Source organism: Hibiscus syriacus, unplaced genomic scaffold, assembly GCF_006381635.1.
Source record: "Hibiscus syriacus cultivar Baekdansim isolate YM2019G1 unplaced genomic scaffold, ASM638163v2 tig00110118_pilon, whole genome shotgun sequence".
In the NCBI taxonomy this organism is placed as follows: domain Eukaryota; kingdom Viridiplantae; phylum Streptophyta; class Magnoliopsida; order Malvales; family Malvaceae; genus Hibiscus; species Hibiscus syriacus.
This window is the reverse complement of record NW_024062595.1, coordinates 502,633-519,004: the sequence shown is the minus strand read 5'-3', so window position 1 is coordinate 519,004 and position 16,372 is coordinate 502,633. Positions and strand designations below refer to the sequence as shown.

General features: G+C 33.4%; 2 protein-coding genes, 2 long non-coding RNA genes and 1 pseudogene across 4 annotated transcripts; 4 read left to right on the top strand and 1 right to left on the bottom strand.

Annotated features, from left to right (window-relative positions):
- Positions 1–5,278: 5,278 nt before the first annotated feature.
- On the top strand, positions 5,279–5,604 carry LOC120215419. The gene is made up of 2 exons (XR_005524955.1): positions 5,279–5,424; positions 5,553–5,604. It is a non-coding gene; the product is annotated as an uncharacterized LOC120215419 (long non-coding RNA).
- A 102-nt stretch (positions 5,605–5,706) lies between these two features.
- On the top strand, positions 5,707–7,759 carry LOC120215445 (annotated as a pseudogene).
- Positions 7,760–12,177: 4,418 nt separating this feature from the next.
- Positions 12,178–13,539, top strand: LOC120215430. The gene is made up of 4 exons (XM_039213127.1): positions 12,178–12,404; positions 13,083–13,159; positions 13,267–13,352; positions 13,455–13,539. The coding sequence occupies exons 1-4, from the start codon at positions 12,254–12,256 to the stop codon at positions 13,492–13,494; spliced, it is 354 nt and encodes a 117-aa protein (XP_039069058.1). The 5' UTR covers positions 12,178–12,253; the 3' UTR covers positions 13,495–13,539.
- LOC120215431 lies at positions 12,561–13,065 on the bottom strand. Its single transcript, XR_005524956.1, has 2 exons — positions 12,967–13,065; positions 12,561–12,696 (listed from the first exon to the last, which is right to left on the bottom strand). It is a non-coding gene; the product is annotated as an uncharacterized LOC120215431 (long non-coding RNA).
- Positions 13,540–13,628: 89 nt separating the features above from the next.
- Positions 13,629–15,786, top strand: LOC120215429 (thylakoid membrane protein TERC, chloroplastic-like). Its single transcript, XM_039213126.1, has 10 exons — positions 13,629–13,782; positions 13,933–14,013; positions 14,093–14,149; positions 14,304–14,385; positions 14,576–14,625; positions 14,787–14,843; positions 14,937–15,015; positions 15,123–15,181; positions 15,465–15,522; positions 15,606–15,786. The coding sequence occupies exons 1-10, from the start codon at positions 13,774–13,776 to the stop codon at positions 15,695–15,697; spliced, it is 624 nt and encodes a 207-aa protein (XP_039069057.1). The 5' UTR covers positions 13,629–13,773; the 3' UTR covers positions 15,698–15,786.
- Positions 15,787–16,372: the final 586 nt, after the last annotated feature.

The following is a 16,372-nucleotide window of genomic DNA, read 5'->3' as shown; positions in this document are numbered from 1 at the left end:
ATCAATTAAACAAATCACTTTTACAAATCATCTTTTACAATCAATTAAACAATCAAAAAATAAGCAATAATTCTTATTTCCTCATCTACTATTGAATCAACTTTTGCAGCCATACATCATTTTCACGCAGCTCACTTCTGAGATTAACCTACAGAAACCAAACATTTGCTCAAACAACACTTTCTACACATCTAAAACCTACAAACAACAAATTATTGAATTCTAGGTACTTAACCAAACATTTTCAAACTACAAGCCTATAAACTTATCAATTGTTTATGGACATTTTTATAACACGGATGCAGGTAGGCAGCGTCTCGTATATATCGATCTAGCCATATAATGCCAAAACCACAAGCCTACTGCAGCTCTATCTCTATCTGTGGGAGGTAGATACTTTATACTTCCTATGATCAAATGCTCCAACGCCAAGCATACGAGAGGACCACAATCCCCTCTGGGTCATTTCGTTTGTTGTGGTGCGGTCTCGTCTCTGCTAATTGTAATATTGAGCTTCTTTGGCTTCTTGTTTCCAGAACGAGTCCAATAATTTATCGCATCCAAAAATTTAGCCAAATGAGAGCTCCATCTCTTAATAATATCTCTTAAATCAGCCAACGATATGTAATTTATCATGTTGTCATATACTATTGCCTTAAGGGATGGGAGCTGAAGCTCGACGAGAAGCCAATGTTTACATTCCAAAACAGGGATAAACACCTGCAATCATAAGTAATAATTCATTCATTTGCGCACTTATTTATGAATACCTTTAAACTCAATCTAAAATAAATACTAACCTTATCGACCTCCCACCATGCAGGATAAAGTTTAGCTTGTCCATTGCCCAACGCAAATGATTCATCTCGTTGATTCTTCAAGTGAACGGCATTAAAAGACGTCGGCATAATTGTATATCGTGTATTTCTTTTATTTTCCTTAAGTTTCCTAATTATTAGAAGCGTGACACCCACGCATCGATATGCTATTTTACAAAAAAATACATATATTAGTAACTTACATAAATTTTAAAAAAATAATCAAATTGAAATATAAGAAAAATATAAGACTTACCCCTCCATCGAAATAGCCATTGTCTTCGACCCCTAATAATACGCCCCACCAAGACCAATCAAGCAACAAATAGATATCATCGTTGAGCTTGCATATGTCAGTAAAACACCCCTGGCTCCGCTCATGTAGATAAAAATCAACTGCGGTCTTAGCCCAAAGGGTGTTATCCAGAATTGTGTCCGGTAGTTGTCTCCTCTCCACTTCAGATACCGGTATGGTACTGGCCGGTAACTCATACGAGAGCCAACTTGAATCCATCATGTCCAGCACGTCAGAGGGTTTCTCAAGAATCCTACATATGACGCCATGTGAATCGGGCTCTTGAATGGTGGGAGGGACATCTTCAACGATGACAGTGGCCTCTTGAACGGTGGAAGGGGACTCTCGAGGAATGATAGGGGCCTCTTCAACGATAGGAGTGGACTCTTGAGGGATGACAGGCGAGTCGGGCTTCTTCTTGCGGTGTCTTCGCACTATTGGGGTGTACGGAGACTTAATAGCACGTGCACGACGTCTGATGCGTGAACTCTGTCGTGCAAGAAAAACCCGACGTAAAGCATCCACCTTATCGGTCCGCTAAATAATTAAATACAAATATCAGTAAATAAACAGACATGATATTTAAACAGTGAAAACAAAGACAAATATGTTTCAAACTTACATTGAATTCACCCAAGTCATTATTCTATCATAGTTCACAAAATGCATCAGATAACAAAGGCAAATATGTTTCAAACTTGCAACACTGTCAACTTAGTATTTGTCTTTGTCTATTGGTTGAAGTAATGCAATTCATTCAAGTTTCAATTTGCAGAAGAAGAATAGTTTCAGAGTATTAAAGAATACACAGTTTAGCAGAATTGGCAGCAAACGAACAAATTTACTTTCAACCAAAAGACAAAACAAAGACAAATACTAACTTCACAGTGTTAAAGAATACACAGTTTAGCAGAATTGGCAGCAACCGAACAAATTTACTTTCAACCAAAAGACAAAACAAAGACAAATACTAACTTCACAGTGTTAAAGAATACACAGTTTAATCTAAGTGAAATTACGAGTAAATTTATCATCAAGTTAAATATGGAAAATCTTAAACTTACCTCGTTGCGTAGAGTATGAACCTAATTCTGCAACGATACTACCATCTCACGTAGAGCGACAACCTCACCACGTAAAGTAGACACCTCCACACGCCATGCACCATCGTTATCACGTAGAGTACCGATCTCCTCACGCAAGGCATTGACCTCATCACGTAACTCCCTTGACTCATCCCGTGGAGGTGGAGGTGGAGAACAGGGAGATAGAAGTCGTGGCATCTTTGCCGGTCGCCTATCATGAGGTGATGGTGGAGAGAGGCTCGATGATGTGACGGGATAGGTGATGGCTCTCGTTGTAGAGGTGTATAGTCGGGTCGATCAGGTGATGGCTCTCGAAGTGGAGGAAGTGGAGGCTGCTCATCATTTGTGCCATCAAGAAAACGCTAACTAGCTTGCCACCAATCAGTGGCAAGCTCAGCCTCCGTGGGTGTCAGTCTCATTAATGGAGAGTTGGCCTCCTAAAAATATAAAAACTCAAACAAAGTTAAACGTCTACTATTAATAACTTGTTTATATATGATAGTATTTGTGTTAACTTACATTATTTATTGTCACATATGGTATTAAGTCTTCCCAATCCAACAGACGTTTCCTCTTCCAGGAAATAACCCTAGGAATATCATTTGAGGTTTTTAATGCATATGTCTGCATGCTGGGGAAAGCCTCGAATATCCAAATCTACAAACAATATAATAACAAACATTAGTAATTGTTAAATAATTAATTATAATTTTGAAAACATTATATAGAAATTCTTACCTTAAAGGCCCAAACAAAGCTTGACAAAGTGTATTTCGACCCATCGCCCCGCAAACTTTTGCGGTCATCAAAGGCAGATGACAACTTAGTCCAGGTAGCTTTCCATATATACGAACCTCACGGAAACAGATTCCATGCATTTAGGTCCTCTACCAATAATATTAGCTCCTGAGGAATAGGTTGTCTGGCCTCTCTGCCTAAAAAGCCGGCATACAAAAGTAATAGAAGGCATACTCGGACAACATCAACGTCATTCATCCGAGTAAAACCATCTTTCTTATTAAACAATTTCTTCAGGTCGTCGACGTGTAAGTTCGGCTTCTCTGTTGACTCATCAGGAAAAACCCTGGATAACCATGATGGGCGGGTGATATGACAAGTGTATCAGCCTACATCATCGTGTCCAAATCATAGACCAGTGATTAAGCAGAACTTCTTCCGCCCAAAACAAGTATACGCCGGTGGAAAATAGAATCATATCTCTTCCTCACCACGTTGTATATTGTCGGGTAGATCGCTAGTCATGGTCTGAAGCCACAAATGGGTCAAATTAGCATCTCCACCCGGATGTTGTACTCTCAGCCATGGCCCGAAGCAGGTTTCCTCAAACAATTTTCTTTGTGCAGGTGAAAGCTTCGAAGCAATTGTAGTGGCTAGGCTAACTTTATTCCTTAATGTCAATGAAGCCGAAAAAAATTTCTACAAAAACAATAAACATACCAAGTTAGATATACCAAAAACTACACTGTGAAGATATACCAAAAACAATAAACATAAATAGTAGTTTATTCTTGAAACTAAAATTTGCAACACTGTTTTGTCTTTTGGTTGAAATGAAAATCGTAACGAGATAATGAAAATCGCAACGCGGAAATGACTATCGCAACGAGAGAATCGCAACGCGAAATGAAAATCGCAACGCGAAATGAAAATCGCAATGGGATTTTGGTTTCGCGTTGCGATTATCTCGTTGCGATTTTCATTTCGCGTTGTGATTCTCTCGTTGCGATAGTCATTTCCGCGTTGCGATTTTCATTCTCGAAACTATTCTTTTATGCATTACTTCAACCAAAAGACAAAACAAAGACAAATACTAACTTCACAGGGTTAAATACTAAACAGTTTAGCAGTATTGGCAGCAATCGAATGAATTTAATAAGAAATCTAAGTGAAATGGTTAAACTATTATTGAAATTACCAGTAAACTTATCATCAATTTCAATATGAAAACCTAAAATAATGCAAAAATTTCAAAATAAAAATAATTAAAAAAACTAACCCTCGGAGGTTGATTTTCCATTTCTGAATGATTGTGAGGGATTTCTGACCGTGAATGGTTGTGAGGGATTTCGCCGACGATGGGGACGGAAATCTTCGGAGATGGGGACGGATTTCGCCGTAGAGAGTGAGAGATGGAGATGGAATGAGTGTTGTGATTTTAGGTTTGAGGTTATGAGTTGCGATTACTGTGGACGGTTCAGTTTTCGATATATTAAGAAAAAATTCGTGTTTGGAATTTGAAAAAAAAAATACGCGTTAATACGAATGGCGCTATGTAAATCGCATTGCGATAGTCAGATTCGCATTGCGATTTACGTATTCGCATTGCGATTTTCCTAATTCGCATTGCGATTTACTTAATCGCGTTGCGATTTACGTATTCGCATTGCGATTTACGTATTCGCATTGCGAATTATGAAAATCGCAACGCGAATACGTAAATCGCAATGCGAATTAGGAAAATTGCATTGCGATAGTCAGTATCGCATTGCGATTTTTCAAATTCGCATTGCGATTTACTTATTCGCATTGCGAATTGTGAAAAACGCAACGCGAAATTGGAAAATTGCATTGCGATAGTCATAATCGCGTTGCGAATCTGGAAACTGATTTGCGATAATGGAGATCGCGTTGCGAATTAGCGATCGCATTGCGATTTTGTTGGTCATTTTGGCAAATCACGAAAAAGTTGGTTAAAATCGTATATTATATGAGATTTTTGGTCATTGAGGTTATTTTCTCTTTAAATTAAATTGAAAAGTTTATGTGAATTCTAAAGAGAACTCATAAATGGTGATTTAAATGCAAAGTTGTGAAAGTTAAAGGATTGATGATGGAAATGAATATTTATGGAATGAATAACTATTTTAGAAAGTTTGAAGTTATAATAGATTTGTGATTTAATTTTATATCAATTTAAAATCAATTATTTATTTTATCGAAATTAAATTATATTAATACTAACATATAGTTTAAAAAGAGTGTTATGTATGTGATAACGTACAAATTACGACAAATCTTATGATTCCAATGATTCAAAAGGATAAGGCAAAACACCTCAGTAAGAGGTTATCATAGAAAAGGTTATGGGTTTCACTAAAAATCATGTATTTTTGTCATTGTTTTGCAATTTTATAACTGTAGAGTCTTTGCCTCCTCCATTGGGCGCCACCGCTGAGCAACCCCCGTTCTTCGATGGAACTACCAGGTTTCACTTTTTATTTTCTGGGCTTTCTTTTCATTGATCTTTTTGTGTTCTACTTTTTGCACTTGCTTGTGTTTATTGCCAAAATTGATCTCTTTTTCCTTCTTATTTTTTGTCATCTTCTTTTAAAGGTTGTATACTTCTTATAGTTGCCCTTTTGCGCAGCGTGTTTGGATCACCAGGAATTATAAGGTTGTTTACTTGATTTTGTTTCCATTTTTTTAAAGCATGGAATTGTTTATTATTTTTTCCAACTCCTTTTAACGTAAATAATTGGTTGGGTAGCAAGGATTGCAAGACAAGATTAAATTGGTTCCTTTGGACCTTCCTAATAGACCTGCTTAGTACAAGGAAAAAGTTTACCCTGAAAACAAGGTGAGACAAGGCATATATTTGGCTTTCTCAATAATGAGCATTGGTTCCAGTTATGGTAGAATTTATAAAATTATAGGACCGAAAACAAATTTTCAATAGAAAATACTTAAATTATATAAGAAATTGAAAGTTTCAAGAGCTTCGGTCTGTCCCTGAGTAGATCTATTTGATTTTGTCCATGGAGAATTTTATCAAAAAAAATTCATGTATGCGTTAAGGTCCATTAACCTGAGCTGATTAATTTGTCAACTTATTGGAACGTTTTAATGCTTGGACTTATTTTATATTATAAAATTGCATGAATTTCCTATCATTTTGGGGTCACCATTGTTTGAGCTTTATGAACCCTTTTCCCTCCTGTTTATTTACTATGTAACTAATTTCATCTTCAGGTGCCATCCTTGGAACATAATGGCAAAGTCATTGGGGAGAGTCTTGATCTGATTAAATATGTTGATAGCAACTTTGAAGGACCTTCTCTTTAACCTAATGTACGATCGGCTGAACTGTTCACTGCTTTTGAAAAGGTTTCGTTTCCACCTATATTAACCATGGTAATCTTTTGAGAATGTCTTAGGATCCTGAGAAGAAGAAGTTCTTGGAGGAGGACTTGCTTCAGGTGCTGCTTTTGATCACTTGGAATAAGCTCTTAAAAAATATGACGGCCGTTTCCTCCTTGGCCAGGACTTTAGTCTGGTAAATTGGATTTCCCTAGTGCTGTGGTCTGTTGTCGTTGTTTCATAGTCAAGTTTCAATGCTTCTACAAACCTGAAAAAGGTTACCTTAATTATAATCTCTCAGAAACATCTATAGTTTGGTAACTATTATTCTATGTTCCATGGACTAAGGAGAGAGTGTCTGATATGCATATGCATGATAAAAATCATAATATATGAAGGATTATTTATTCACACCAATCTGGGCATAGGCCGACATAGATACTTGGAAAATGGGAAGTTCAGGAAGCAAATTGTTATCAATTATAGCTTTGGATATATCATTGCATATCATTTGAGTTTTTCTGTTATGATACATGAGCAATTTTTTTTTTCAGGCGGATATTGCCTACATTCCTTTTGTTGAAAGATTCCTGATCTTCTTATCTGAGGTGTTTAAGTATGACATTACCGCTGGCCTGCCTAAACTGGCAGCATGGATTGAGGTATAATCTAAAAACTACATGCATACGCACAATTTTTTTTTTCTTTTTTTGAAAGCATATGCACCTAGTTTTGGTGTAAACTTGTTTTCTAGCCAATCTAAAACTTCAAACAGAATGGCCTACACATTCATAGTTACTCCACTGCTGAAGAAATGCAAACTTTTTCAATGTTAACGTACTGTTTCGATTTTTGAATTGATGATTGTTTTTCTTAAAGTTATTGTTCATGCCGAATTAGCCTCCTCAGCCTTTTAGGGGGAATTTTCTTTCTTTCTTATCTTCCAATCACAACTGCATCAGTTGCACAATCATGGTCCTATCTCGAAACATTCAGATCAACAGGCTTAGTACTAATCTGATACATATGCTTTAGCAACGTTTCTGTCTTGATTTCCTTTCTTTCCAATACTTATGTGTTGATAAATTTGACGATCTAGGAGCTGAACAAGATTGATGCGTATAAACAGACGAAGATCACTGATTCAAAACATTTAGTCGAATTTTACAAGCAGCGCTTCTTGGTACCTTCGACGCCCTTAAGATAACTAGTATTTTCATAAATTGCTACTGCAAAATGTTGCTAACTAGTGTATTTATGTCATTGCAGGCTCAGAACTGATGAAATTGCAGACGTCTTAAGATATATATGATATGAAAATACGACTGGTGTTCCTTGATGGGTTGTTTTCTCTAGTCAAAATCTTGGATATTATGTGGTTGTCACCGTGAAAGAGTAGACTCTAGTATGTAATAATATTTGCATTTTACATAAATAAATGGGCTTGTAGTTTGGGACCCTAACTTCCAAATGTTACTTCAGTTGTTTTGTTTTCGATAAATCAGAATAGCGTGATAAATTCTTGATTTTAATATAAAAAAGGATAAAATACACGTACACCTAATCATAAACTAAACCTTAAAATTATTTAATAATAAACAAAACTAACATTTAAATTGAATTTAAAATAAATTAATAATATATTATTAAATTATTGTTAATACATCCATAAATCAATATAACATAATTATATTGCTAATACATTCATAATTTTTAAATTAATATAAAATTTAATAATAAATTATATTGTTAATACATTCATAAATTAATATAAATTATATTGCTAACACATCCATAAATTAATGAAAATTATATTGAAAGATTTTTAAATTAATTTAAATCGTATTTATGTATATAACATAATTTTTTACAATTTAAATAGTTGAATAAATTTAAATTTCATAATATTCTAAGTAACTTCAATATAGTTGTACGTATAATTATTAATAAATATATTGTATTGATAGTTGATGATTTATCTTTTTTTTTTTTTTTTTTCTGCTTCGGATGAAAAGTTACATTATGAAGAATAAAGGAAAAAGGTATAGAAGCTGTAAATTTTCGTAAAGAATAAAAGGAAAAAAAAGATAGGAGGAAAGTAAATAATATAAATGAGTATCAATGAATTCAATCTTTCTTTTTTTAATTGTAATTGAGAGGACTTTAACTGACATTTGTATGTTAGCATGTTATAGACTCAATCGTTAGATTTTGGAGTTCATTTTGATAGATCATTTAAGTTTATTAGAGGTTTTGTTTTATCTATGCACAATAGTTGATTCGGAAACTTTGATACTCTTACAACCGAAAAATACGTATTCCTTAAAAGTTTCAATAAATAAAGAGATTTTTTTAAGTCTCAATTGATGAAAAACTGACAGTTTTCAGAGATGACTTTAATATAATAAGTTGCCCTTCTTAGTTGAGAGAATGACATAAATGATCTAATTTAAAACTTATGATAGAAAATATAACGACTCATTTGTCTTTTTAGAAGAATTTGATTAATAGACACAATTATCTTTACGCTGACGAAGTGTCTCGACGGTTTTACTCAAACGGAGGATGGTAAACTTTGTTTGACGAAGATGTTTGGTTAATATTCTTGGAATCCATTTTAAAATGTTTAAACTCGTTTCGGAAGATAAAAGTTCTTGTAAGAATTAAATTATATTTTTAGAAAATATATATTTAACGAAAATATAAACGTGTTAGGAATTAATGAGAATAAAAGTTTAAAGACATAGAATATGAAGATCAAACCGAGTAAAACATAAAATCAATATATCAAATTTAAAACTAAGAATTTTATTGTCAAAATTAAAAATTAAAGTTATATATGTATTTTATGGTGATTGAATAACATTAATTTAAATTTATCAAAATTGGATTAAAGCAAAAGATTAATTGAAAAAAATAAAGAAAATTACAATAAAATTATAAAATAATCAAATTATTTAATTAAAAATAAAATAATTTTAATTGTCCAATTTTAAACAAAATTAACTACATCCCTAAACTAAATTGGTCCTTAAACTTTTAGATATTTCAATTTCATCGCTAAAATATGATACTCTTTCTAAATTGGTCCCAAAACTTTTTGAACATTCTAATTTCATCCCCAAATTCATCCAAATATGTAATTAGTTTCAACCATATTTTAACCTAATTTTTTTTCAAACATATAATAATATAAATTGGCCTAAAGATTTTATTAACAACGGATGTGATTAGTATATATGTATAGTTTTGGATGAAATTGAAATGTTTAAAAAGTTTAGGGACTAATTTAAAATGAATATCAAAATTTAGGGATGAAATTGAAATGTTCAAAAGTTTGAGGACAAATTTAGAATGATAGTCATACTTTAAGGATAAATTTGGAACATTTAAAAGTTTAGGGACCAATTTAAAATGAGGGTTATACTTTGAGGACATATGATGCAGTTAATAATTTTATAAATTAAAATTTTATTTATAATCAAAATTTAAATGAAAATTTTAAGTTAATTCAATATTAAAAAACAACAAAAAAATGGTCACTAATGTTTGAGTAAGTTTTCGTTTTCACCATTAATGTTTCAAAAGTAACAAATTGATCACTAACATCATCGATTTATAACAAATCGATTATTTGTCGCTAACAGACGTTACTGTAGCAACATAATGATGATGTGGTACATTAAACAACCTGACTTAGCACGCCTGACCATATGAGACACCCTTTTACTATCGTTTGATCAACTGACTTAGCACATTTGATCATGTGAGACACCCTTTGACTACCCTCTATTTCTTCTTCTTCTTCTTCTACTAAAATATTCTGTATAATTTCGTGCCGTATCTCAACTTGAGGATGTTTCTTTAAGAATAGTTAGATAACATCTTCAGTTAAAAGCCAACAAATCATCAAGTATAGTAATCTAAGTGTTCTTGGTGGGCAAAATGCATCAAAGGCCACTAGTTGTTAACACAGCATCGCGGACCTGAAGAGTGGTCAGTTTTGGGAGAGATGACAGGTGATGCAAGTGGCATTCGTAAGGGACGCCCATCCAAAATTTCTAATGATTCATGCCTCTTGAGTTTTGCAAGACTCTGCAAACTAAGTTGGTAATTTTCGCTTTTTGTAAGCACTTTATTTAGATGAGAATTTGGATGCTCAATTGTTATATTGTGTCAGTGCAGTTAAAATCATTTTTAAGAACTAGACGAGCTTAGTTATATTTCAATCATCATATATTGTTATTCTAAGTTTAGATGTACCATTTTGAATGATTGATTTTAAGATCTATTAGTTATTTTTTATTTTCAAGTTAAAATGAGTTGCGGTGTCTATTTTGGTTTAGGTATTGACAAAGCTACAATACCTTGATCTATGGGGGAGTAAAATATCTAACAAAAGGGTTTCGGTCCTTAAGTTTCCCCAAGCAGAGCTTCCACAATCTTGCTTGGACCAATGTTACGAGCTTTTCAAATCTGTCATCTCTTAAATGTCTGAACATGATTAATTGTGCCATTGATTCTATCCTTGAAGACGATGGTGATGAAGCTTGTTTTTTCTGGAACAACTTTCACGAGTGAGGTTAAGGTCTTCTTACATATAAAAGCAAGTTCCTTACCTTATTTAGATGTATCCAAATCTTCTCTGAACCGGCTTGATTTTTTAGTTGATGTGAAAATGCTAGAACATTTGGATCTCAACCCTACCTCTATTGGGGATTATTCTATTGAAATGATTGTATGCATTGGAGCCGATCTGAAAACTCTAAATCTAAGCAGAACAAAGGTCAGCTCTGTAGGGATTGATATTTTAGCTGGACATGTTCCCAAACTTGAGATACGGCACCAAGCTATCCACATATTTCAGCTGAAAGAGAAGAAAAAGAAAAGGAAATCAAATGGTGTTTACGTTATCATTCATTTACTGCGGCGGTTAACAGTGAGTGATCTATTTGTTATAAATCAACAATGTCAGTAACTAATTTTTTACTTTTAAAAGTCGGTGAATAATGAAAAGTTACTCAAAAATTAATTATCATTTGTGTACTTTACCCTAAAACAATATTTTATTAGAGTCGTGTTTTGTTGACCCTAAGAGTGTATTTGGTTAGGGGAATGTGAGATTCCCATGAGAATGAAATCCACATTCCCCGTTTGGTTGGCCGGGAATGTTATTCCCGGTAATCTTACATTACCAAAGTAGATTTTTTGGGGTATATTACCGGAAATGTCATTACCTCCATTTCCTTAGGTATTGTTGGATTACCAGCGTTTTCGACTAAAATGCTCTTAAAAAAAGTTTTCTTTCAAAAAAATTCTTATTCTGTCATTGAATAATAAAAATTCTACGAAGATTAAATTACAAATTTATCCTTAAACTATTTTATATTTATAAAAAAAATCTATAATTAAAATTTTATATAAAGTTCAAGAGTTAAAATAAAAATTTACCATTTCATTAAATATTTTTATATTTTCAATTTTGTAAAAAAATTATATAAATTTTATGAATTTAATTTTTTTAAAGAAAATATATAAATATTTTCTAACTTGTTAAAAAAATAAATATATAATAAGGACGATTTGATAAAATATACATTCCAATAATCTTTTATTCATTTAACCAAACACGGTAATCTTACATTCTTGCTAAACAAACTAAACACAAAATACAACATTCACAGTAATCCTATTCCCTGGTAATCTTTAATTCTCACTGGTAATCTTTAATTCCTACTGATAATCTTATATTCCGTTAAAAAGTGACGTCACCGGTCATTTCTTAACCACAAAGAGCTAAACACAGTTAATTCCCGGGGGAAAATAAAACGATACTGAATCAATGTCAGTGGATAAAATTTATTTGGGCCTATCTCTTTGTCTCTTTACCTTCTTTCCCATTCATATCAAAATTGCCGAAAAGAAAATTCTCGCTGGAGCTCATAGCTGAAGCTTCCATGGGATTAGTTTCAGTCGTTCCCCATGGCGGTGCCATTTGCATCGCCCTCAATTTCGATCTCAGACTTTCCTCTGTTTCGACTACGGTTCAGTCTCCCAGATGGACCGGACTCCGGTTCACAAATCCTCGTCTCTCCGTTCTCCATTCAGGTCTCTTTCCGCCATGCTCTTATGCTCTGTGCGTTGAAGCGTTCGTTTTTTAAGGTCAAAATATACCGTCAGTTCCCGCAAAGTTTGAGATTTAATCAATGTACTTACAAGTTTAAAAAAAATAGTTCAATTGTTGATACAATAAGTATTCTTCTCTGTCAAAATTTGCTTAGTATAATGTGTGTTTCCTGAATTCATAATTATTTGCTTGTGAAGCTGATGAAATTTATTGAGTATATTGATAAAAGAATGGGTAGAAAATACTAATAGTGTTGATGATTAAACATTTAAACTAAAATTTTCAAATAAAAGTAACAACATTTAGGCTGTACTTTGTAAAGTGGAAAGAAGGTTGGAAAATGAAAATTAAAGGTAGAAGATTAGAAAGATAAAAATTTATTTATTTTCATTTTCTTTGGTTTGCTGGTTAGGAATGAATGAGAAATTTCTTTCCATTCATTGCTTGGTAGATTTGAGAAATGACAACCCTCTCATTTGTCTTTCCCATCAACTTTTCACTCTCCCTTTCATCCTTTCATATTTTCACTCAGCCAAGCAAAACTTTAATTTTTAATTTTAAGTACCGGATAATCTCAAATTGAGGACTAGCTGACGGCATATTTTGATCATGTTTTTGTTTTTTTTATTTTCCATTTTAATTTGTGATTCTTCTTACAGTGAGCCATAACCGGCAGGCAATATGTTTCCCGGTTGCTCGCGCCAGGGAATGGAGCAGGAGGATCAACTGTCTGAAGGTGATTTAATTTTTTATCAACATAAGGAATTTATATTAATATCCTAAAATTGAATCTTTTTCATCGTTTTTTGGAGAAAATGGTGGATTTATGGGATAAATCTGCAGATGAGGAGAATTCTTATGCTAATTCCAAGGAGAAACTTCAGGAAAATAAAGCTTATGTATCATCTGCTAAAACCGTTGCATTTTGGGTAAGATCTGTCAAAATTGTTGCTGTTTATTCTTTATTGAATGTGGATTCATATAGTCCTTTGTGGATTGAAGACATTTTGGGTATTCATTGTTATGTTTAGGTGTGCTCGGCAGTTACTTTTGGAGTTGGTGTGGGGTTGAAAGAGGGAGTTGGCAAGGCATCAGAATTTTTTGCTGGTATTTTGGATATGTGTGTTGAAAGTTACCCATTAGTCACTTGTTCCATTATATCTATCTGACTGATAATACATGGCCTTTTTCCTGTTTTAAATGAATTTCAGACTTTCAGCTAGGTTTTTTCTCTTTTTCTTGCTAATGCTGTAGTTATGATTTCCTTTCAGGTACCTATTGGAGCAAAGTTTGTCGGTAGACAATTTGTTTGTCTTTGTTCTGATCTTCAAGTACTTCAAAGTGCCACATATGTATCAGGTGTCATATCTGCTTAAGATATTGTTATAATTCCATATAACCATGCAGCCTGAGGCTGTCAGTTTTTAGTGTAACATCTCTGGGGAAGATATTCTCGCACATGATGTGCTTTTCTATGTAAATTTGAAGTTTTTTATGTACAAAATGTAGAATCGGGTTCTTTCATATGGTATTGCTGGTGCAATCATCTTTCGTTTGTCATTGATACTACTTGGAACAGCTACCCTTCAGGTAGATCATTGTTCAATTTTTAAGTTTGCATCTGCATTGCTTATTTTCTGGGCTCATGAACTCCCCTTTGCTGTTTTAGAGGTTTGAGGTGGTCAACCTACTACTGGCTGCTATACTCTTATTCTCATCGTTCAAGGTAGTCTACTGATTGGCGAGACAATCAAGTTGCTATTTATCTAATACGTTGTGGTGATATCTTATTTGCTAAATTTATGACAGTTCTCCACGTGTTGTTTGCTTCATTGAGTTCAAATTCTATCGGCTCATCATTTTGTATTATCTTGTGATAGCTATTTACCAGTGAGGAAGATGACACTGATCTGTCTGACAACTTCATAGTGAAGACATGCCAGAGATTTATCCCCGTTATATGTGATATTCTACCTTTGAATTGGTTTCTGTTCTACTTTAATTCGAGCTTATGTAGTTTATTATGTCTATTCTTTACAAGTTGACGACTTATGTGTTGGCTGCAATCTTTCTTATTGAATTCAGCTAATTTATTTGCTCTGCTTAATGCATGTGATTGTGGTTTTATTTCCTTTTGTTTTTCTTGTTGCAGCTAATTATGATGGTAATAAATTTATAACTAAACGGGACAACATTTGGCAAGTAAGTCTTCTATAACAAGCTTCACATCCTCGGTTCTTGTTAACTTTATCACATCATGTTTGTGTGAACTAGCAGTCTTTTCTTATTCTGAAACATATTTGAATTCCTTTACTGAGTTGAATGAATTCTTGATTCTAACAGGTGTCAAATATTTTGGACAGGCCACTCCTTTGCTTCTCACAGTAGCAGTTATTGAGCTCAGTGATATAGCATTTGCTGTAGGTTCTCATTATTCCTCACACATGCCTAGGATATGACTTGCTGGTTAATGATGCAACGAGGATACTGATGCAAATTTTCATTTTCTTTAGGTTGATTCAATACCAGCTGTTTTTGGCGTTACACGGGATCCTTTTATAGTTTTTTCATCTAATATTTTCGCCATCTTAGGTAATTCTTTTTCTTTCATCTCTCTCTCTCTCTCTTGTGCATTCGTGCTCGCGCACACATACACACAGTCATACAGTATGACTAGTTCATATTGCTGTTCCTTCAAGGTTTAAGGTCACTTTACACACTCATTGCTGAGGGTATGGCTGATCTGGAATACTTGCAGGTAGTGTTTACTCTCTCCACTTGACCTTCTTATGCATGCCTTACATTTGACGCCAGTGAAAATGTAGAACTTCGAATGTAAGCTTTTTCCTGTAAATGACGAGAATGTGATAATCATCATAAATAATTGAAGATATATCCATGCAACTCGTACAAATTTGTTCATGTCAATATTCTGCTGCCAATTCGTACTTATCTTGCAGATAGCTGTTGTGTTATTAGCCCATCCAGCTCAAATTTGTACCGATAACTTGTATACTGATTCTTTTCCCTTCCTTTGGCAGCCTTCCATTGCTGTTGTTCTAGGTTTCGTTGGGTTTAAAATGATCTTGGATTTCTTTGGTTTGTACCTTGAATCCGTATCGGTCGATACAAATTCTTCTTTATTTTCGAAAAGAACTTCATGTTTTAATTCATTGATGCAGGATTTCATGTATCTACAGAGGCGTCACTCGGTTTTGTGGCGACAAGTCTCAGTGCTGGAGTGCTGTTTAGTTTAGCAAAGAAGGGTGAGTAGCTGAAATCAAGTGAAGTGCAAGAGCAGGTGAAAGGGTCTATATTTTGTATATTTAATCTATAAGTGCAAGTAAGCTCTAAAATTGCCGATGCTTCTTTGTTTCTCATCTGTCTTCAACAATGAAAATGAAGATTAATTGTAGTTAACTCGTCTCTCAGCTCTAAAATTTTCTGTTTATAAATATAAAGTATTCTTATTGAACAATAATACAGTTTATTTTTCTTATTTTCATAACTTATATTCTTCTAATGTTATAACATTTCAAGTTATATTTTTATTTTTCCCAAAAAAAAAGTTATATTTTTAATTTATGTATTCGACATCGAATGTTAGAAATATGTTTAGATCACATAAATAATTAAAGTTTCCTTACTATTTAATTAAGAAATATACAAATTAAAGCAAGCATACGAAGAATGGCAAAATCGCGGAGATAATATTTTTGGTAAAATAATTTTCTATATATTGACCACTCTAATTTATTTTCTCAAGTAGGATAGTCTTTATAATGTCGTAAGAAAGTTACATGAATCATGTAATGTATTTATGAAAATGTATAGAAGATCCAACATCTTTTTCTAAGATACATGTATACCTATAAGGTGACAAGTGTTGCCGTTGGAATGATATTTTTCTAAAAACGAACAATCTAGATATCTTTTACAAGTCATCAAA

Bases quoted from the DNA above. Each gene is read 5' to 3' on its own strand.
- LOC120215429 (XM_039213126.1), top strand. The intron at 14,386-14,575 runs GTGATATTCTAC...TTCTTGTTGCAG, and splicing joins GAGATTTATCCCCGTTATAT to CTAATTATGATGGTAATAAA. The intron at 15,523-15,605 runs GTTTGTACCTTG...TCATTGATGCAG, and splicing joins AATGATCTTGGATTTCTTTG to GATTTCATGTATCTACAGAG.
- LOC120215430 (XM_039213127.1), top strand. From the start codon at position 12,254: ATGGGATTAGTTTCAGTCGTTCCCCATGGCGGTGCCATTTGCATCGCC. The intron at 13,160-13,266 runs GTGATTTAATTT...ATAAATCTGCAG, and splicing joins GGAGGATCAACTGTCTGAAG to ATGAGGAGAATTCTTATGCT. The intron at 13,353-13,454 runs GTAAGATCTGTC...TGTTATGTTTAG, and splicing joins CTAAAACCGTTGCATTTTGG to GTGTGCTCGGCAGTTACTTT.